A 23,119-nucleotide genomic window follows, 5' to 3' on the forward strand; every position below is an offset into this window, starting at 1 on the left:
ATCTGTTATTATTTTGTAAAAGTTTAGATTCGTTGAATCAAGTTAATTGTTTACATTTTCGGTTAATATTTTCAAATATTATATATATTTGTTATGCTAATGTTCTCTCACCTTTGTTTTAAGTAACACAAATAGTTTAGATTTTATAGTTTGTTTTAGCATACTATAACCCCCCCTGTTGCAGTCTGTGGATTCAATGTCAGTGTTAAGTAATGGGCCCTTATAAAGTAGTTTTATTTATTTATTTATTTATTTATTTATTTTTGATTGATTAATGGGATTATCATCAATCACAGGAGGCTGTTTCTCCACTGACGATGTACTGCTACATAATGCAGTTCAATCACAGTATTTAACAGCACAATGGAGAAAACGTCCCCATCCAAACAGGAGACAATAAACCGACATGAAGCTCAGAGTCCCAGCAGCTGCAAAAAACTCAAAATGACTTTAACCCACAACATTAAAGATGTCACAACGGCGTTTGTCCTCCGAACAAAAGTCCACGGGCTAAAACATGCATTCTCGCCACACAAATCCAAAACCCAGCGCTTGTTTTGGCTGCTGGCCCTGTTGGTGTGTCTGGGGCTGCTCTTCACATGGTCTTGGAACCGGATTTTGTATCTGCTTTCCTACCCAGCCGTGACTAAGATCTACATGGTTTGGTCTAACAACATGACCTTTCCGGCCGTCACGTTCTGCAACCAGAACCGGCTGCGAGTGTCCAGCCTGACCAGATATGATCTGTATTACAGTGGCTACTGGATGGACATCCTACATCTGAACCACACGCTGAACCGGCAGAGCGTTTCAATGCTCAAACACAGCCGCCATCGAGAGCGCCTGCTGCATCTGCTGGACTTCAGCCACTACAGCCCGCCTCCCGACCAATCGTTAAACACCACAGAGATGATTGACAGGCTGGGCCACCAATTACAAGACATGCTGCTGGAGTGCAGGTTCCGTGGAGAAAACTGCACCTACAAGAACTTCACACCTGTATGTAAAACATCATAGTACACTTATGAGTACTACTCTTTAAACAAAACAATGACAAAAAGTCTTCACACCAACTATGTTACTTTAACTCATTTTAATCAGTTAATCAGGTTTCTAAATATTTCTAATATAACTCTTATATAATCTAATCAATGGTGTAAAGTAACTAAATACAAATACTCAAATTACTGTAATTGAGTAGTTTTTCTCAGGAATTTACTTAGTAATTTACTAAGTAGTTTTAAAAATGTGTACTTTTACTTACCCTTGAGTACATTTTTAGTGCTGTTTCTGTACTACTTTCCTTCAACCTGCAGTCACTACTTTTTTTCTTGTCTATGGGGTTTAGAAAAGTCAGTCCTGTGATTCCTGTTCAATTAAATCGCACATAGAAGATCAATCGCATCATAATGAGCTACCTCAAGACATTTATAAACGCAGCAAATTGTTTGGACGCATTAAAAGTGTCCAAGAAGATGTACAAAATTTTTACACGCATTGACCCAGAGACTGTTTAGATGCATGGCCCTAAACACCCAGCAGGCACAAGATGTCAACATGACGTCAGATGGGGATACCCCAATGTCGTGGGGATGTCACATTTTGTTTAGAAATGAAAATCGGTTTGACGTCAGAACTCAATGTCAGGCCTGTACAGTACGTCAATGTCCAACCTAAAATCAACCAAATGTCTAATGATGTTACAGCTTGATGTTGCGTGGACGTTACCACTATGACGTCTATCAGATGTTGGATTTTGGTTGCCATACTTGCCAAATAAATGTCAATATCTGACATCATAACGTCGGTTTAAGATATTGCTTTGACGTTGGATTTTGGTCAGTTTCTAACAACCTAAAATCGACCAAATATCAACGTCTTTTGACGTCATTATTGGACATTAAAATAACATTGTCCTTAGATGCAAAAACCTAAATCAAACCTAAAATTAACGTCTTATGACATTGTGTGCCTGCTGGGCTATAACTAAATGAACTACAGAACGTTACGTTTACACACATCCACAAATTACATGTACATCCATCAGCTTTGAATCACTGATGTCACAGTATTTTGACAATGTTTTTGGCTCTATAAAAGATTAGCTGTTTCTGTCAAAGGAGGATGAGAGAGAGCTCAGACTTAATCTAAAATATACACTAACCGGCCACTTTATTAGGCACATCTTATAGTACCGGGTTGGACCCACTTTTGCCTTCGGAACTGCCTTAATCCTCGTGGCATAGATTCAACAAGGTATTCTGACCCTACTATCCTTATGTGGCAGCAAAATTGAGACTCATCAGACCAGGCAACGTTTTTCCAATCTTCTATTGACCAATATTGGTGAGCCTGTGTGAATTGTAGCCTCAGTTACCTGTTCTTAGCTGACAGGAGTGGCACCCAGTGGGGTCTTCTGCTGCTGTAGCCCATCTGCCTCAAGGTTGGACTTGTTGTGTGTTCAGAGATGCTCTTCTGCATACCTCGGTTTGAACAAGTGGTTATTTGAGTTACTCTTGCCTTTCTATCAGCTGGAACCGGTCTGGCCATTCTCCTCTGACCTCTGCCATCAACAAGACATTTGCGCCCACAGAATTGCCACTCACTGGATATTTTCTCTTTTTCACACCATTCTCTGTAAACCCTAGAGTTTGTTGTGCATGAAAATCCCAGTAGATCAGCAGTTTCTGAAATACTCAGACCAGCTCGTCTGGCACCAATGACCATGCCACATTCAAAGTCACTTAAATCCCCTTTCTTCCCCATTCTGTTGCTCGGTTTGAACTGCAGCAGATCGTCTTGACCATGTCTACATGCCTAAATAATTGAGTTGCTGCCATGTGATTGGCTGATATTAATATCTTTTTGATTTTAATATCTTAATTTGTGTTCTGAAGATAAATAAAGGTCTCTGTGAATTGTAAAAACATATCAAACATTTATCTCTGAATAATAACAGAACTTCTTCGGGTGAACTAACCCTTTATGGCTGGACACTGCAGTCAAAAATCGTTTATTTTTTCATGCACTTTTAAGATTTTTGTCTTTTTATAAAGTGGTTTATTCTGAAATACTTTTTATGCAAAGTACTACCTGTTTTGCATTTGTAGCAGTTGATCAATTTGTGTCTATAGATTTCAATTGCAGTGCATATTTTTAAAGGCTGTTTGCCTAAAATGAGATTTTTTCCTCCTGCACTGAGCCATAAATCTCCACTTCAGCAGCTCCTATACATACACTCAACGTCAATGTTTTATTCATATCTATATTCTGCAGGTTTAACAAGGGGATTTATTCACACATCATTTGATTAAATAAAACATTTTATTCTACTTTTTTCTAGCTGTTCACATTATTTTTTGAATTATAGAGTGATTTAAAACAGATTCCCAAAATCCCTTTGGTAAAAAACAGAACAAATCATGGACTCTAATATGTCTAAAAAAGAAACAAAATGTTCAGCTTTTGTGCTAGTAATGTGTGTTTTTTTACCCTGTTCACATGCAGTGTCTTGGGTTAACAGCGGTTGCTCAGGATTAGCAAAGCAAGTCACCATTATTGTTAATCAAAGCTGTTCAAAGAATTAATTAGACTGCCTGAATGAGAGATTTTGTTGTGTTTCTAGGAACACCTTCTTTGGTCTTCTGGGAAAAGAGCATGTCGGGGTGTTTAAATGGATTAGAAATAGGAGCGATTACCTTTTGTAACAGCTCAGAGTTTATCAGAAGAGATCCCAAAACCATTTTCACTCCACTAATGTGTTTTTATTTCACCTTAAAGTCTAAGGGGGGGAAATAAGAAACTTTCTTTTTTTTTAAATATATATATATATATATATATATATATATATATATATATATATATATATATATATATATATATATAAATATATATATATATATATATATATATATAAATATATATAAATATATAAATATATATAACATAGGACACATTTAATATATGGGTAGAAAAGTAAAGCTCATAATACACTTTCATTGTTTTGATGCTGGAGTTGAAGACTCATTTTTGTCTTTTGACTCATACACTCACCAGCCATTTTATTAGGTACACCGTCCAACTGTAGACATGGTCAAGACGATCTGCTGCAGTTCAAACTGAGCCTCAGGATGGGGAAGAAAGGTGATTTAAGTGACTTTGAACGTGGCATGGTTGTTGCTGCCAGACGGGCTGGTCTGAGTATTTCAGAAACTGCTGATCTACTGGTATTTTCACGCACAACCATCTCTAGGGTTTACAGAGAATGGTCTGAAAAAGAGAAAATATCCAGTGAGCGGCAGTTCTGTGGGCGCAAATGCCTTGTTGATGCCAGAGGTCAGAGGAGAATGGCCAGACTGGTTCCAGCTGGTAAAAAGGCAACAGTAACTCAAATAACCACTCATTACAACCGAGGTATGCAGAAGAGCATCTTTGAACACACAACATGACCAACCTTGAGGCGGATGAGCTCCAGCAGCAGAAGACCACACCGGGTGCCACTCCTGTAAGCTAAGAACAGGAAACTAAGGCTACAATTCACACAGGCTCACCAAAATTGGTCAATAGAAGATTGGAAAAACGTTGCCTGGTCTGATAAGTCTCGATTTCTGCTCCGACATTCGAATTGTAGGGTCAGAATTTGGCGTCAACAACATGAAAGCATGGATCCATCCTGCCTTGTATCAATGGTTCAGGCTGGTGGTGGTGGTGGTGTAATGGTGTGGGCGATATTTTCTTGGCACACTTTGGGTCCATTAGTACCAATTGACCATCATGTCAACCCCATAGCCATAAAGTCAAATAGCATAAAGCGTGAATCATCTTAGACTGGTTTCATGAACATGATAATGAGTTCACTATACTCAAACGGCCTCCTCAGTCATCAAATTTCAATCCAATAGAGCACCTTTGGGATGTGGTGGAGTGGGAGATACACATCATGGATGTGCAGCTGACAAATCTGTAGCAAATTTCAGTATCTTGTTGAATCTATGTAACGGATTAAAGCAGTTCTGAAGGCAAAAGGTGGTCCAACCCAGTACTAGTAAGATGTACCTAATAAAGTGGCCGGTGAGTGACCGGTATATATATATATATATATATATATATATATATATATATATATATATATATAAACAGTATCATGATGTAATATGAGCTGTGCATTCATGACTTCCTCCTGCATGCGTTTTCATAAGTAAAATGCTCATTTCAAATCATTTATTAACGAAAAATGTCATCCGCATTTGTCACTCGCCTCCAAACATTTTTCTACAATTCTCTTTTCTTGTGCAAGACTTGTGGCAGGTTTAGAGGACTCAAACCCCGAGGCTAAAAAAATCTCGGTAACATCTACTGGCACAGAAACTGCACTCTGACAAATTTCTGGGTAGAAGACGCATGAATTATTAAAAAGCTCTGGGTGCTTTGCACAGATGTGTTTAAAACCTGCCTCCAGCTAAACTCCTTTACTCAATATCTGGATCTTATTTTTCTCCATTATCAGATAGAAAACCAATCCACCTCTTCTAACACCCAAATCCCTTCCAGTGTCTAAGCATATGAAATTGTACGCATGGCAGAAATCGGATGTGAAATCAACATGACTGCTTTCTGGGAATCTGCGGATTATACTCCGCTGTGAATCATCCATCTAAATGGCTTTCGCCTGGCGCTTCCCTTCAGAATGAATGAAGTTAATTACTTGGGAATCAGGGACGAGAGAGAGACTATTGTTCTGAGACAATGTGCTCATCTGGTGTGTTTTGGTAAACCGTGAACTCGACACTGCAAACACAAATCGTCTGTGATGCTGACAACAACGTTTCATTTTGGCTTGGAGCGCTTTCGTGTTAATTGCGATCGCGAGATAATCAATCTTAACCTCGCGTCGCACTTTTCAGATGCAGGATAAGGACGTGGGAACAGAGCGATTTGCAGCTGAGATTGTGTCAGGTGGATTTGTGTCCTTTTTAAAGGTCAGGTGTGTAAGATCTGCCTCACTCGTGGCCCTGAATAAAACACTGACGGAGGTTTAATAATGTAACGTTTGATCAGCTGGAGCTCTGGAAGATAGTCAGGACCTTGCAATGGAGTTGCTAAGGTGTTCTAATCTAAAATGTCTTCTGCAGTGGTCACCAAGCATTGGATCGCAGACTGGTGTGAGTGGATCGATTAGTACGGGCTGCACAAGAAATCATTCATTTTTTTTCATTTTATTTTTTATCTGAGTCTGAACAATCTTTTATTTTGAAAAATCTTTTGTTCTGAAAATGACTGTATTCTTTCAGTTACACCTTGTTCACTTGACCGCCAAAATTTTACCTACAAGCTAGCAAAATGTTTTCGTTTCTGTCAGCTTTATGTTTTTGACTGTTTGGCGCCATCTTGTGTCTGAATAATGCGCAGGTTAGTGTATACTCCATCAGCTGTTTTCATTTCAGTCAGCTTTGCGTTTAAAGGTGCCATATACTGCAATGGTTTAATAAGTTAAATTGATCTCTAATATCTACATAGTAGGTTTATGGCTTCGGTAAGTTAAAAAAAATCTCCTGAAATGGTTTTATAAGCTCATTTATTACTCCATAAAATACCCCTCAAATCTGAAGGTCCATGATTGACCATATATGGCTTTTGTCGTGAATATTAATGAGCTCCGCTGTGACGTGCCGCTCTTACAGACACATACACACACACATAGCATGAGGTACGCTGAACACGGACTAAAATAAACTCAGATTAAAGTTAACCTATTTTGTTCACCAGATCTGTTGTGGATAATGCGAAATTATGATTAAACTTGACAAAAGAGAGTGATGGAGATGTATGGCGTTGTATTTTGAAGCTATATTGTCAAAGAAAACACCGCCTGGAATCAATATTAACGTCTGCATGAATAGATGACATTTCAGCAGAGTGATTTGACACGATTCAGCAGTCTACATGTTTGTTTGAGACATACACATCAAATTTCCCAATAAACACGATACATTAACAAGAGATGTTCCTAAACCTCCCTTATGCCTCTTCAGAGTGGAGATGAGTAAATGTGTAACCTGTAAATCTTACATTTTGCATCCCGAGGCAAGTTTGAAAAGTAAAAAAATTAGCGCTCGATTTTTTTCAAAATAAAAGTCCCACATATATAGTATTGTACAGTAAATGAAATGTACACTTTTAAATAACCAAGGGAGGAAAATTACTATTGTTGTCTCATTAAAAAATGTTGCTTATCAAACGCAGCCTGAGGCGTACATTTTAATGATTTTAGAGCTTGTTTTATGATCTCAGTGCTTGATGACATGGCTGCTCGTTTGGTACAGATGAACAACCCAAATTAGGCATACATGCAAAAGTCTCGTCACAGTTTGTTTTGTCTTCTGATTGGCCTGTTGTCCACTAGGGTTTTACACTTGTGGAATTTACATGAGATCAATGTAACAGTGGTGTCTGAGGCTCACAGTATGTCCGTTTCCATATACTGATCTTTTATTTTTCTACTGTGCCTTGGTATACCTAGATTTGCATTAAAGGGCACCTTTAAAGAATTAATAAACTATTACGGCTCGGAACAATGTTTTGTGTTTAATTGGTATGTTTTTTTGGGGGGTTAGTAGCTTTGTGATAAGTGGGACAAAGTACAGACGGTTATTTTTGCAGAATAAAGCCCTTCAGTCTTATACAACAGTGCTCTGCCTTGCGTAAAGCTCCCAATAAGCCTGTCAGCCTTTATTCTGCGATAACAACCTCCTGGATGTACCTTATCCCTAACATATACATCATTTTCATGCTGAAAAGCAGAGTCAAAATGCAGCTTTACCTTTTTGTTTGAGTTTTTTTTTTTTGTGCTCAGTCAAGGTCTGTGTTGTTTCCGAGCAGGAGCAGGGATTTGAGACTGTTCTAGCTGATCTGAATCCAGCGCTCATTAGAGTCACAGCGGGTCAGAAAGCGTGACGGAGCTCATCTGTGTGGCTCATCCATGTCTCGCGCTTCATCACTGTCAAAAAACATCATATCTGAGGCAGCCATTATCTGCAGACAAGACCAAGCTGCTCTTTAAACTGCTGACACTTCATTGGATTTCTTTTAAATGAGCGTGACAACATCGTCTCTTTCTCTTTTTTTTTTTTTTTGGAATGTGTGATGAATTGTGAATGAATAATGTAATCAATTCTCAGTAAGTCAGTAAGGCTTTTATAGGTCATCATTTAATGCGCTGAATTTAAACACGGTCGCCATCTCTGCTAGTACTGTAGGAGTCACGATAGCATGTGTTTGAAAATGCACCAAACGTCCTCTCAAGATGTTTTTCCATCTGTTGTCATTAATAGCAAAGCATACTGTATAAAAATTAAGGATTCTGTAACCCCTTGTCCAGCAAAATAAAACTTTGTGGTTTAGAATTTAAAAGCAATTAAAGCAAAACAAATATGCCATTGTTTACAGGTTTATTATTATTATTATTATTATTATTATTATTATTATTATTATTATTATTGTTGATACTACTACTACTACTACTACTAATAATAATAATAATTAATGTATAATAATATTATGTATAATATTGATAATAACAGTAACATTTAATAATAACAACAATGATAATAGTAATATTATTAATATTGCTGTTATAATATATTAACAACAACATTGTATGGAATATGCAATGTATTATATTGTGTTATATTATATTACTCTGCATATACAGTAAAACTATAATATTGCTTATATTGTGTACAAAAAAGTTTATAGTTAATATTTTTCTCTTTCTTTATTGAATTTAGGTTTTAATGTTTGGTTGTTTTATCTCCCACAGATCTACACAAGATATGGGAAATGCTACACGTTCAACTCTGGTCTTGATGGAAACCCACTGTTGACCACTTTAAAAGGAGGAACAGGAAATGGACTGGAAATCATGCTGGATATTCAACAGGATGAGTACTTACCGGTTTGGGGTGACACAGGTAAACAATAGACAAGAAAAAATAAAGAAGTAAAACCCTGTTACATACATACATATATACAGTTAAAGTCAGAATTATTAGCCCTTCTCCAGTTTCTGTTTAATGGAGAGAAGATTTTTTTCAATACATTTCTAAACATAATAGTTTTAATAACTAATTTCTAATAACTGATTTATTTTATCTTATTTTTATTTTATCAAGACACTTCTATACAGCTTAAAGTGACATTTAAAGGCTTAACAAGGTTAATTAGGTTAACTAGGCCGGTTAGGTTAATTAGGCAAGAGTAATTATTGTAAAACGATGGTTTGTTCTGTAGACTATCGAAAATAAATATAATATTTTTCGGCTAATAATTTTGACCTTAAAATTGTTTAAAAAATGTAAAACTGCTTTTATTCTAGCCGAAATAAAACAAATAAGACTTTCTCCAGAAGAAAAAATATTATCAAAAATACAGTGAAAATTTCCTTGCTCTGTAAAACATCGTTTGGGAAATATTAAGGGGGGCTAATAATTCTGACTTCAAGTATATATATATAAATGATTAGCCCTCCTGTGTAATTAAAAAAATTAAATAAAAGTTATGTTTAACAGAGATTTTTTTTCAACACATTCTTAACAAATATTTTTAATAACTAATTTCTATTACCTAACTTTTTAGTCTTTGCCTTGATGCCTGTGCATAATATTTTACAGCTTAAAGTGCAATTTAAAGGTGCAGTAGGTGATCTACCAAAATGCTAACCATTAGGATAATAGCTTTGAAAACACAGTCCCTCCCCTGCCATTCAAAGCCACGCCTCCTGAAATCCCGAACTCGCACCATAAATTTGACAGTAGACAACCCATTAGATCAAGTCATTCGCCAGTTAGAAAACTTTATGATACTTTATAATACTACAATTCTGAATGAAAAACGGTATTTATCTAGCACATTTTCAGGTGTGTAGCAAGCATGCAAGGATCTGGTCTTACTCTCTCATGCGCTTTGTCCTAAAGCAACTACTGTGCGCTTAGTGCTTGGCCGGCGGCGTGCAGCAATTACACTTGTTACTAAGCCATACTTCTATGCTATTTCAGACTGAATATTCAAAGTAAATAATAAAGGATGAACAATAAACAATATAGGGAGCGCGTCACAGGTTGTCATTGTTCAAAAATGAACCAATGTGAATATAAAAATAACTTCACCTCAGTAAAGCAGGCTAGGCAGAATAGCATTATTTACTGATGTTTTGTTGTTAAATTAAATACAAATCTGCATTATTGATGCTGTAAAAGGTCCCTTATGAAACTGAAATAAGTCACTTCAATGTTTCGCCAGAAGATTTCAGTGGCTGATCAACACTTCTGTGCATATAACCCATTTGTAACAACAAAATCTACATAAGCTTTGCATGACTAAAATAGTTTTAAAACATAACATTACCTGTCTAAAAGAAAGACTTCAGCAATGGTGTCATCTTTCCTACAGCGTGCAAAAGTAACTCCAATATTCATTCAGGATTTTAAAATGTTTTGATTCAGCTTTTGTTTTTACCGTTGTCACTCTCACGGCGGATCTGTCTACGTGAACGGCTGCAGTTGTATAAATCTACATTTGCTGACAGACAGTTTGGCCTACTTATCAGAATTATGGAAATTGTCGGCCTGACAAATTTTAATTGGATGAACATTTTTTTTAGTCTTATGCTTTACCCCAAATATAAAAATACATTTAGATCATTTACTTGAATCATTACTAGTGGAATGTGAAGAGACTTTCAACCAGCACAACAAAAAATGCTTCTAAAAACAACCTACTGCACCTTTAACTAGGTTAATTAGGCAAGCTATGTTAATTTGGCAAGTCATTATATAACAGTGGTTTGTTCTTTAGCCAATCAAAAAACATTATTTGATTGGGAGCTAATAAATTATTAAAGGGGGCTAATAAAATTGGCCTTAATGTTTTTAATTGTTTAAAAAACTTGAGATTTTCTCCTGAAGAAAAATAATGAATAGGAAATACTTTGAATTTAAATTGCACAGAAGGGCTAATAATTTAGCCTTCAGCTGTATATACGTTCATATGATACATACCGTACAGGGTCCTTTGGTTAATTTATGTTGAAAAAAATTATATTACAGGAAGACAAGATACAAGTTATACATCATTTCTGAAAGAAATTAAGCATAATTTACCCATAAGTGGCCACTGCTTTTAGTCACGTTAGAGCATTTAAATGCAGAGATAACAAGATTAGTTTTCTGTCTTGGTGTTTTTTTATGAGTTCACCTGCTCCACTACTGCTGTGTGTATTTTTTTTTTGTGACACTGCAGTTTTTCAGCGTAATCATGCGCAGAAAATGAATTTAAAACTGAAATAGTCGCGAATATCAAAGCGCAATTTAATCATCTGTACATTACATATGCGGTCAGCGTTCAGAAATGATGTATGCCAGTGAAGATTACACATTTAAAATCTATTAATCTCAGTTTTAATGGCTCCAGAGGAGATTTTTATGTCCAGAGGCGACAGTAAAGAAGCATGTATTGGCATTCTAGATGAAGTAATTATGAAGTTCATTATAAACTCATTATATTTCTGCCTAGAGGCGATAGGAGTTTGGGATGTGTAAATAATCTTGGTGATTTTTTTTTGTTGTTGTTGCAGACGAGACCTCGTATGAAGCAGGGATCAAAGTTCAGATCCACAGTCAGGATGAGCCGCCATTCATTGACCAGCTGGGGTTTGGTGTGGCTCCTGGCTTTCAGACTTTTGTGTCTTGTCAACAGCAGCTGGTACCTAATGCTAAACATATTGCTTTTATCATATGTCCTTATGAGCTTGCCATCCACAGCTCTCTTTATCCCTTTAAACCTGGATAAAGCCAGACAGATTTATTTATTTATTTATTTGTGTTTTATTTATTTATGTCTTATTTACTATTATTATATATTCTTATTTTATATTTATTATCTATTTATTTATGTTTTATATATTTATTTATATGTTTTATTTGTGTTTTATTTATTTATGTCTTTTTGTTTACGTTTTATTATTATTATTATTATTTAATTTTATTATGTTTATGATATATTTATTTATATTATTTTATTATAATTTATTATAATTTATTTTCTTATTTTATTTTACAGTCAAATTTACTTAATTTTTTTAATTTATTCATTTGTTTTGTTTGTTTAACTTACGTCATTTTAATTTATTTTATTTTTAATTTGGTTTATATTTTCTTAATTTTTTTATTTTAATTTATTTTTTTTTACTTATTTTAAGTAATTAACATTTTTATTTTAACGTATCTTTCATTTATTTTATATTAATTAATATTTAATTTTATTTTGTTGATAGAATTAAAATCCTTTTTTCTATTTATTTTATATTTAAATTGATCAATTCATTCTAAAAATATTGTAAATATCAAGCAATTATTTTCAATATTGACTATTCATATGGCAATGCAGCCGCTGAAAAAGAATTGTTTTGAATCACAGAAATAAATTACAAATTAGAATATATTCAAATAGAAAAACTGTTTTAAAATGTAATATTAATTGTGTTGTAATTATTACTACTATTATTCATTCATCATTCATTTTCCTTCGGCTTAGTCCCTTATTCATCGGGGCTCGCCACATTGGAATAAACCACCAACATATCCAGCACAGTGGATGCCCTTTCAGCTGCAACCCAGAACTGGGAAAACTACTATTATTAATAACAATAAAATTCAGATTAATAGTTATACTTTATGTACTGATTTTATTTGTAATATATAACTTCTTATATTAATAATTATACAAAAATTAAAAATTATAATAAAAATATTTTTAGTTGATAGAAAAACAAGAAAACTGTATACTTTTAAAATATTAAATTAATTTAAAAAGTTACACTAATATTCATTCACTTTTTGTTTAGTTATTTTTTTAAATTTGGGTTTAAGAATGTCTATTCATTATTGTTTATTAATTATTCATATATTGGTTTTATATTATAAAAGCATCAATTACAGTAAATAGACTTTTAGAATATGAATTTCAAAGTTCAATTTTAATACTTAAATAAATTTTATTTAATAGATTTTAAAGCTCTTGTTACTATAACATTTCTTTCCATTTCTATTTAAAAAAATATTTAACATCTTATTTATTTAATTATTTTATTTTTTTAAGTGTCTCCTCAGTCCTCATATTCAATTTAAGTAAATGTAATGACTAAATTGATTAATCAAGTTGATCACAGCCATGTGGCATGGTGGCTCAGTGGTTAGCATTGTCGCCTCACAGCAAGAGGGTCTCTGGTTCGAGTCTCGACTGGGCCCGTTGCATTTCTGTGTGGAGTTTGCATGTTCTCCCCGTGTTGGCGTGGGTTTCGTCCGGGTGCTACGGTTTCCCTCACAAGTCCAAACACATGCGCTATAGATGAATTGAATTAACTAAATTGGCCGTAGTGTATGAGTGCATATGTAAATGCAAGAGTGCATGGGTGTTTTCCAGGACTGGGTTGCAGCTGGAAGGGCATCGGCTGTACAAAACATATGCCGGAATAGTTGCCGGAAATGTTTTTGATTCGGCTGTGGCGACCCCTGATAAAAAAGGCACTAAAGCAGAAGGAAAATGAATGAATGATAACAGCCATGACAGGTGGTGTTTATTTTCATGTTTAATTTGTGCACATGTCTATGAGCATGCGTGTTTGTACGCGTTTCTGTGTGTGTGTGTGAGGTTGTGTAACTCCTCAAGAGCATCCCATTGAGTTTCTAGGGAGAACTAATTGTCAGGAGCTGAAGTGGATCAAAGGCAAACAGGTCTCTAACAGCCCAGATCAATACGTCTCCGTTCATCGACCCTCAGCAATAGATCAATTAGCTGAAATAATCAAGTGCTAAAGGCACCGGCACGCTCTTGATCCAGCCTTCAATTTACTGCCCTACATTTTCAGCTTCCTCTTCCTTTTTTAACATCAAAGCTCTCCAAATCCATCATAAACTCTGCCTCATTCTTGCAGTCGACTTCAAAAAGTGACTTCATTTAATGGGAGGATTATCTTCTCTACTGGTGCCATTAGATATGCAAAATGATATCAAATCCAATTATATTTTAATGCGATTCTTATTAAAAAGCTTTTAAATTTAATCAGAAAGGCATAATATCATTTTAATGACTTCAGAAATGAGCGCTAATGCTGCTTTCCTGTAAGTGAGGCTTTAAGCCCCGCCTTAAAAAATATACCAGCCAATCCTGACTTGGCAACTGTTGCCATGCACAGTTAAACAGGCGCAGTTTCTCAATACCAAGCACACAAGTTAGGTACTTCTTTAAATGGAATAGCAGTGTACTTTATAACGTCACTTACCTCACCACGGATTCATCGGTTTCACTGTACGTTAAAAATAAAATGATTTAATTATATAAAGCACGGCCTTATAATTAATATTATATTAATATTACAAGTCTATATTTTTGATTTAAGAAAATGTAAACATAAATCACTATAAATGTGAAGTGAAATGGGTAATTATACACAGACTCGTGTCTTTGATTATCAGATTTAATAATAGATTTATAAGACCAAAAACTGCTCGTTAGATATACGCAAAATATATTAAACATCATGTTTTAACTTCAATGGAGAGATGAGATCCAGAAGTACATCCGTGATGGACTGGCCAATGTAAAGCTGCTCTCGGCGGGAAAGGTGATGACGAAGCTCCCGCTGAAAGGCTAGGGGGTCATCGCCAAAGACGTGCTATCTTTATAAATAAACTGCCGGTTCGAGTTTAAAACGACTACATTCTCGCCTGAAAAGCTCTTAAAAATTTTACTTGTAACACAACAGAGGAGCGTTTTTTAAAGCGGGTTTTCTCCTCCGCCATTAGCATTCGCTGGTTACGCTACAATGCATTCTGTGTTCTGTATTCTGCACATGTCACCTCTTGAAGCATCCTTGGCAAAAGGGGCGGAGCAAGTACACATCCAGGAATTTTATCTGTACTTGGCAAAATGTGAACTTTGAATTGGTTGTTGCTAGATCAGATACGTTTGCGGCGGGAAGTTAAGGAGAATTATTTCTATTATTTATTAAATTTCCCATTTATTGCATTTTTTTTAACGTCTATCCCCACCCCACCCCTAAACCCAACCGTCACAGTAATGTAAAAACAGTAGTTGTACCGAGTATTATTTATTTTATCTATTAAATTACCCAATAAATTGTATTTTTATAATGCCTACCTCCACCCCAACCCTAAATCCAACCATCACTGTACTGTAAAAATATTAATTATTGCTATACAGTGTCATAAAAAAATGCTGCTATATTAATGTGCATATCGCACTTCCGGCCGGCCGCATATCCGATCTAGACTTGACCCTTTGAATCGGAACTGTACTTCAGCGACGGTTGATGACGTTTCACGATGACACAGAACGCAAGTACAGACAAGAACGCATATTGAGAAACAGCCAGGCTATTTTGTTGTTGTTTTATTTCGAATGGATCAGTGTTTTGGTATTACTTTATGGAAATGATTCAGAATTATAATTAAAGAAATAATCTACCTAGAGTGGATTCACTTTTGAAAAGATGATTTGCATAATGATTAAGGTTATAAGTCTCGAGTAGGCTTTAATGAGGAAAAGAGCTAGAATAAAGCACTGGAAAGGACACAATCAAATAAAAAACGACAGAAACATAATATATTATTTATTTAAACAGGAAGTTGTGAAAAGTGCTATTCAAGTTGTACCTACTTCTATTTTAATAACATTTAATTTAGTTTTATCTTATATGCTTGCATATTCCCACCGATGGATTTTTATGTTTTTTCATTTTATTTTAAAGTGCACATGCATAAATATACTCACTGGTCACTTTATTAGGTACACCTGTCCAACTGCTCGTTAACGCAAATTTCTAATCAGCCAATCACATGACAGCAACTCAAATGCATTTAGGCATGTAGACATGGTCAAGACGATCTGCTGCAGTTCAAACTGAGCATCAGAACAGGGAAGAAAGGTGATTTAAGTGACTTTGAATGTGGCATGGTTGTTGGTGCCAGACGGGCTGGTCTGAGTATTTCATAAACTGCTGATCTACTGGGATTTTCACACACAACAAACTCTAGGTTTTACAGATTATGGTGCGAAAAAGAGGAAATATTTAGTGAGCGGCAGTTCTGTGGGTGCAAATGCCTTGTTGATGCCAGAGGTCAGAGGAGAATGGCCAGACCAGTTCCAGCTGATAAAAAGGCAACAGTAACTCAAATCACCACTCGTTACAACTGAGGTCTACAGAAGAGCATCTCTGAACACACAACACGTCCAACCTTGAGGTAGATGGACTACAGCAGCAGATGATCACACTGGGTGCCACTCCTGTTAGCTAAGAACATAAAACTGAGGCTACAATTCACACAGGCACACCAACATTGGACAATAGATGATTGGAGAAACGTTTTTCTGGTCTGATAAGTCTCGATTTCTGCTGCGACATTCAGATTGTGGGGTCAGAATTTGGCATCAACAACATGAAAGCATGGATCCATCGTGCCTTGTATTAAAGGTTCAGGCTGGTGGTGGTGGTGTAGTGGTGTGGGGGATATTTTCTTGGCACACTTTGGGCCTATTAGGGATTAAGGCAGTTCTGAAGGCAAAAGGGGGTTCAACCCGGTACTAGTAAGGTGTACCTAATAAAGTGGCCGGTGAGTGTATATTCCCAATTGTACTTAATTTTATTTGATTTTATATTTTTTATTATTTTCTTTACACTTGCTTATTTACACCCACATTTTTTATGTAAATGTACTAATTGATCAGTGAGAAAGTATTTTAGAATATTTTTATGTTGTAATTTTATTTATTTTTTTGAATGCAAAAACATGCACAATTTTTAAAGCACCTTTAGGATAATTAGGAAAAGCTCAATTGCAAGTACAACTCAATTGAATTGAATTGAACACACGTTAGAACTAGTGGCAGAATCCAGATCAAATGTCTGCGTGATAATGTTCAATTCAATTCAATTCACCTTTATTTGTATAGCGCTTATACAATGTAGATTGTGTCAAAGCAGCTTCACATAAAAGGTCATAGTAAATTGGAACAGCATAGTTCAGTTTATATAATATAAATGGTTAACTGAATATCTTACTATTTCTCAGTCATTTTTTATTGAAATTCAGAAAGTTTCACGGGATTGTAGTTCTTTCCCTCATTAAAGCCGTTGAAATCTTAAATCTTTGTTGTTTTTTGTCTGATTTTAATTTTCATTTGTTTTTAATAAACTGTTTTTGTTAATAGTTTGAAACACTTAAGCACATTTTTAATTCCTATAGAGAAAAGGATGTGAAAAATACCTGTACACTTTCAAAACCAGCAATGCTTAAAAAGTGGGCGAACACTAATGCGTTCTTATTCATAATATAGCCACGCCCCTCAAAACTTATTGGTTTGTTAAAATAAATATAAAAACAACATACATTCCTATGTGACACTCTTTAAAGTCAGAGTTAGAAACACTAGCCAAGCCAAGGTTCGAGTTCAATTCTCTGGTTTTCTTCAGGTTTGAACTAACACTGATTTCCAGCATGTTCTCTGCATTCACTGGCTTTTGTACGCTGTGAAAAGTTTCTGATTGCGCTGTGGGTTTTATTATATTCTGCAGTTTGATTGCTGCGCTCTGGGGCTCGGTGTGGTGTGTTTTGATTTGTTATTGAACAGCTTTATCCTGGCAGTAATGAATATGGCTTTATTGCAGCTGCTGTATCTTCCTCCGCCGTGGGGCGACTGCAGATCCGCACCAATGGACTCAGAGTATTTCTCCACTTACAGCATCACAGCCTGCCGGATCGACTGCGAGACTCGATACCTGCTGGAGAACTGCAACTGCAGGATGGTGCACATGCCAGGTGCCGAGGGGAAAACATTCACACACTTCACTTCAACTAACTGCACTGTTTGAATAGATGTAGAAGTAGGGCACTTTTATTTCAGGGGCCAATTTATGAAGTTTTTTTCTTAACTGTGTGATTTTAGATTTTTTTATATCAAACATGAAGGATGTTTTATTGAATTTTATTTATACATTTTTTTTCTCATACTTATTCAGACCCACAAAACTTTATGCCTGGTCTTAACTATTTTTATTTGATTTTAAATATATTTCTGTATTTTATAAGCTTACTCTGTTGTACTCACCCAATTTTTTTAAATTATTTATTTGTTTGTTTGTTTGTTTATTATTTATTTATTTATTTATTTATTTATTTATTCTCAAACTTATTCAGACCCATAATTTATATAACCTATATATTTTTTTATTTAATATTTAATATATATTTCTGGATTTTATATGCTTACTGGATTGTACTCATCCATTTTCCATTTTTTTAATTTTTTTTGTTTGTTTGTTAATTTGTTTGTTTATTAATTTATTTATTCACTCTCAAACTTATTCAGACCCATAAAAATGTATATAACCTATTTTTATTTTTATTTAAATATATATTTCTGCATTTTATACATTTACTCTGTTGTATTCATCCTTTTATTTTATTTATTCATTTATTTATTTGTTTGTTTATTTGTTTATTCTCAAACTTATTCAGACCCATAAAAATTTATATAACCTATTTTTTTATTTCATTTTAAATATATATATATGTATTTTATATGCTTACTCAATTGTGCGCATCCATTATTTATTTATTTTTTTATTTTGTTATTTATTTATTCTCAGACTTATTCAGACCCACACAACTTTATTCATGATCTTACCTACTTTTTATTTAATTTTAAATTTATATTTTTTATTTGATATGCTTACTCTGTTGGACTCATCTGTTTTATATTGTTTTACTTTATTAATTTTTTTATTTTAGTTTTTTGTTTTATTTTTTATTCAGACCAACAAAACTTTATACCTGACCTTACCGATTTTTTTTTTTGTAATTTTAAATATATATTTTTGTATTTTATAGGTTTTTTATTAATATTATTTACTTTTATTGTATTTGCCTGCTTATTCACATTTTTTATTGTATTTTTAATCAAATATTTTTTTATTATACAGATTTTTTAAACATATTTTATTCTCAGTTGTACCTTAATTTAAATCTTATGTAAATATGTTTACTTTTGTATGCTTGCTAATTCACAGCAGTGTAATTTTATCTATTTATTTACATTTTATTTTAAAGTGTTCACATCATGCTTGCACAAACATAATTATATTCTCAATTGTACTTTATTTTAATTGATTTATAATTGTTTTTTGAATAAAAAAATGTATATTTTAAATATTTCCAATACACATTTGCTTAAATTAGTATATTATATTATGTTATTCAATATTCACACCTACAGTTGAAGTAGTGTGCTCATGTTTTATTTTATTATATTTTATTAAATTTTTTTGATTTTCTCATACTTATTTGGACCCACAAAACTTTAGACCTGATCCTACCTATTTTTTAGTTCACATAAATTAGGATATTATATTTATGATAATAATAATAATTATTATTATTATTTATTTTTAATATTTTACTTTTTATTTTATGAAAATTCACCAATGAATCAGTGAGAAACTTTTTTACAATGTTTCCTATAATTTGTAATCTCCATTTTGTCTTTTCATATCTATAATAGGCACCTCAACCGTCTGCACACCTGAGCAGTACAAAGACTGTGCCGATCCAGCTTTAGGTAACACCCCATAGCATTTAATATTACAGTACTTTCTTTACTATATAATAACATGTAAGACCATATCATTTCATAATAATGATGTCATTAAAACTGCATCATGATTTCTCATGCTAAATTTTCCTTTTAATAATAACACCGACTGGCAGATTTTCTGGTGGAGAAGGACAATGATTACTGTGTGTGTGATACGCCGTGCAACATGACTCGATACGGTAAAGAGCTGTCTATGGTGAAGATCCCCAGCAAAGCCTCTGCCAAATACCTGGCCAAGAAATTCAACAAAACAGAGCAGTACATCACGTGAGTTCGAAGACAAGACTTTTAAATGCTGACTTTAATTTAATTACAATTTAATTTTAATTACTATTACTATAAAAAAATTAATGTGGGGGTCAGGATTCAAATTACATGTAGGATAGACATTATCTTTTTACTCAATGTAATTTTCTGACGTGCTTTTGCACTAAAAATGTTCAATAAAAATATATTTAAAAAAAATGCTGACTTTAATTGAATATGCTTTCTATGTATATGTAAAGTGATGATAAAATGTCAAAATATTAGTCCCGTCTTCATTATGCTTAAAGGGGTAGTTCACCCAAAAATTGCAATGTACTCTATTTTTGAACAACAATTTTTATATTAAACATTGTCACACAAGTTGACAGAGGTTTAAATTTTCAGTTTAGCAAAGCAAAAATAAAATATAAACTCAAAATAACTTACTACACGTTGATCAGTGGTGTAGTCCTTGCTATACGCACGTATACTCAGTATGCTTACTTTTTTCCATAAGCTGTTTGGGTATTACCAATTCTGAGGATCAATAATTGCATATACCCTCAGTATACTCACTTATTTTTCTGATTAAACTTCCCTAATTTTAGTGTATTTTTTAAATTCTTACTTAAAAATGTATACGTGTATAAATTTGTATACATTTTTCTTTGTTTACCCCAAAATGATCTGTTCCTGATTCACCCTAAAATGAAAATCCCAAAATCGCCCTGTACAACAGTATTTCACATTTGTCTTAATCGTGCCTAGCGCTACAGAGAACGACACTATATATATATACTAAAAACGATGAGGCAAAGACTACTCATAAATCGCGTGACAATATGCGATTTAAAGGGGAAACTACTAGTATGTAATAGCGACAACAGAAGACAATTAGACTCCTAATAGTTTGGTTTAAAACAAGCATGCACAAATGTGACAATCAAAAATAATGGCTGATTGAGGTTTAAAGGAACCTATTAAATGTAAAGTATTAGGCCAGTAAAGAAAGCAAGTAAAAAAGCTATGATTGGCAAGACTAGCTTATATATATATATATATATATATATATATATATATATATATATATATATATATATATATATATATATATATATATATATATATATATATATATATATATATATATATATATATATATATATATATATATATAGCTAATGATCAAAGAAACATTGACTTTCATCGTTTCTTTGTCTTCTTTCATTTAAAATTTGGGTCGGGTGTAATAGTACACCACATTTTTTGTTTTAGGACTACACCACTGACGTTGATAGAAAAGAATAACAATAACAAAAAAAACAATACAGCAATAACATACGTCTCATCTATATCTAGATTCTCCAAAAAGTCATAGAATATTTTCCAAAATAACCAATGGACCAATTTGCTTTTCAAAAAATAGGTAATCTATTGTAAGTCAATGCAAGAGGTCATGCTTTTTATCCACTGAGATGCACCAGGACTGTCTTCTTTTAACCAAGAACACGCAATTACATGTTTATATTTATATGTTTAATGTGTATTTGACAGGGACAACATACTGGTGCTGGATATCTTTTTTGAGGCTCTGAATTATGAGAAAATTGAACAAAAGAAAGCGTATGAAGTCGCTGGATTACTTGGTTAGTATATGCTATTGTGTAAGTAATAGCTTTGTTTTTCTTTTATTCAATTTAGTTTTCTGCTTTAATGTTATTATTTTTTTGCATTCTTTCAGGTGATATTGGTGGTCAGATGGGTCTGTTTATAGGAGCCAGTGTCTTGACAATATTGGAGATATTTGATTATTTGTATGAGGTTTGTTTTGTATTTGCCTTTTCTACTTCTCCTGTAATGTGCTGATGGTTTTATTTGATTTTTGTTTATTATATTTTATTTATTTGTTTATTTTATTTTATTTCTTGACATGCAATATTCACAATAAATTTTAAGTAATGTGCTCATATTTTTATTTTATTTTATTTTATTTTATTTTATTTTATTTTATTTTATTTTATTTTATTTTATTTTATTTTATTTATTTATTTTATTTTATTTATTTATTTTGTTTTATTTTATTGTCATGCACTATTCACACCTAAAGTTGAAGTAATGTGCTAATATTTTTATTTTATTTTATTTTATTATTTTATTTTTAAACGTACAGTTGAAATAATGTGCTCATGTTTTTCTTTTCTTTTTTTTTAAACGTACAGTTGAAATAATGTGCTCATGTTTTTAGGAGGACTTTTATTATATATATATTTTTATTATGTTTTAAAATATTTTTTTCAGGTTTTGAAGGATAAAATTCTGGGATCTGTTCTACGCAAGAGACGACCACATCGGAGCGCCAGTGACAATCTGGTAATTGTTTCTCTGCATGACTTTAAAATAAGCTCAATGGTTTTGTTGGCTAGTTATTTAAGTGTTGGTTTTGTTTGTTATATTGTCCTCTTGAATGCTGCATGTGTCTATTTGCCTTTTGTCGTTGGCTCAAATTCTGGGAAATGATTGATGAAGATGGCCTTTCCACAAAAGAAAACACACAAAAAAAAAAATAAATAAATAAATAAATACCGGCTTGTTTATATAAATATTAAAACAGAATCATGGGAAAGATTTAGAAATGTGAAAACTTGCTGATCACCCTTCGCTTGTGACAAACCTTTTATCAAATTTAGATCTTACAATGACTTTTAACATTTCTGTTAATCAATCACAACTTCTGAAAGAAAGTTTTATGCCACTTAACTTAAACTTAACTCTGGTTATCTGTTTTATTTACGACTTTAAAAAATAGTATTGCCCTGCCAGCTTAAGACTGATTGTATAGATTACCTAATTATTTTGATTCATACTTACAACTACCCAGCATTTATTAGAGTGAGATTTGAAACTTGTCTCTGTCTATACTATATATTTATACTAGCACATTTAGCAAACAAACTAGCTTACCGAAATATATTCGTTTACTGAAAATCGTTGTTTTGTTAATAAGGAAGTCAAAATGTTGAGCTGCAAGAACATTGTTTACAGAGTTTCCACAAGCCTGTCCTGAAGAGTTTATTTAACAACACGATGATGTTTTATTCTGTTTCCATATTCAATCAACTTTTTGACAAACGCCAGACTGATCTCATGA

At 33.4% G+C, this 23,119-nt stretch overlaps 1 protein-coding gene across 1 annotated transcript in view; it reads left to right on the plus strand.

Moving 5' to 3' along the window:
* Nucleotides 1-363: 363 nt before the first annotated feature.
* Nucleotides 364-23,119, plus strand: part of asic1c (acid-sensing (proton-gated) ion channel 1c) — a 38,207-nt gene continuing 15,451 nt past the window's right edge. The window contains exons 1-9 of the mRNA XM_056450577.1: nucleotides 364-999; nucleotides 8,819-8,969; nucleotides 11,630-11,757; nucleotides 17,741-17,891; nucleotides 19,633-19,689; nucleotides 19,839-19,992; nucleotides 21,526-21,617; nucleotides 21,713-21,792; nucleotides 22,270-22,341. Coding sequence (XP_056306552.1) covers nucleotides 364-999; nucleotides 8,819-8,969; nucleotides 11,630-11,757; nucleotides 17,741-17,891; nucleotides 19,633-19,689; nucleotides 19,839-19,992; nucleotides 21,526-21,617; nucleotides 21,713-21,792; nucleotides 22,270-22,341 — 1,521 coding nt within the window. The remainder of the gene's footprint in view (nucleotides 1,000-8,818; nucleotides 8,970-11,629; nucleotides 11,758-17,740; nucleotides 17,892-19,632; nucleotides 19,690-19,838; nucleotides 19,993-21,525; nucleotides 21,618-21,712; nucleotides 21,793-22,269; nucleotides 22,342-23,119) is intronic.

The sequence above is a fragment of the Danio aesculapii genome, chromosome 24 (genome assembly GCF_903798145.1).
Source record: "Danio aesculapii chromosome 24, fDanAes4.1, whole genome shotgun sequence".
Lineage (NCBI taxonomy): Eukaryota > Metazoa > Chordata > Actinopteri > Cypriniformes > Danionidae > Danio > Danio aesculapii.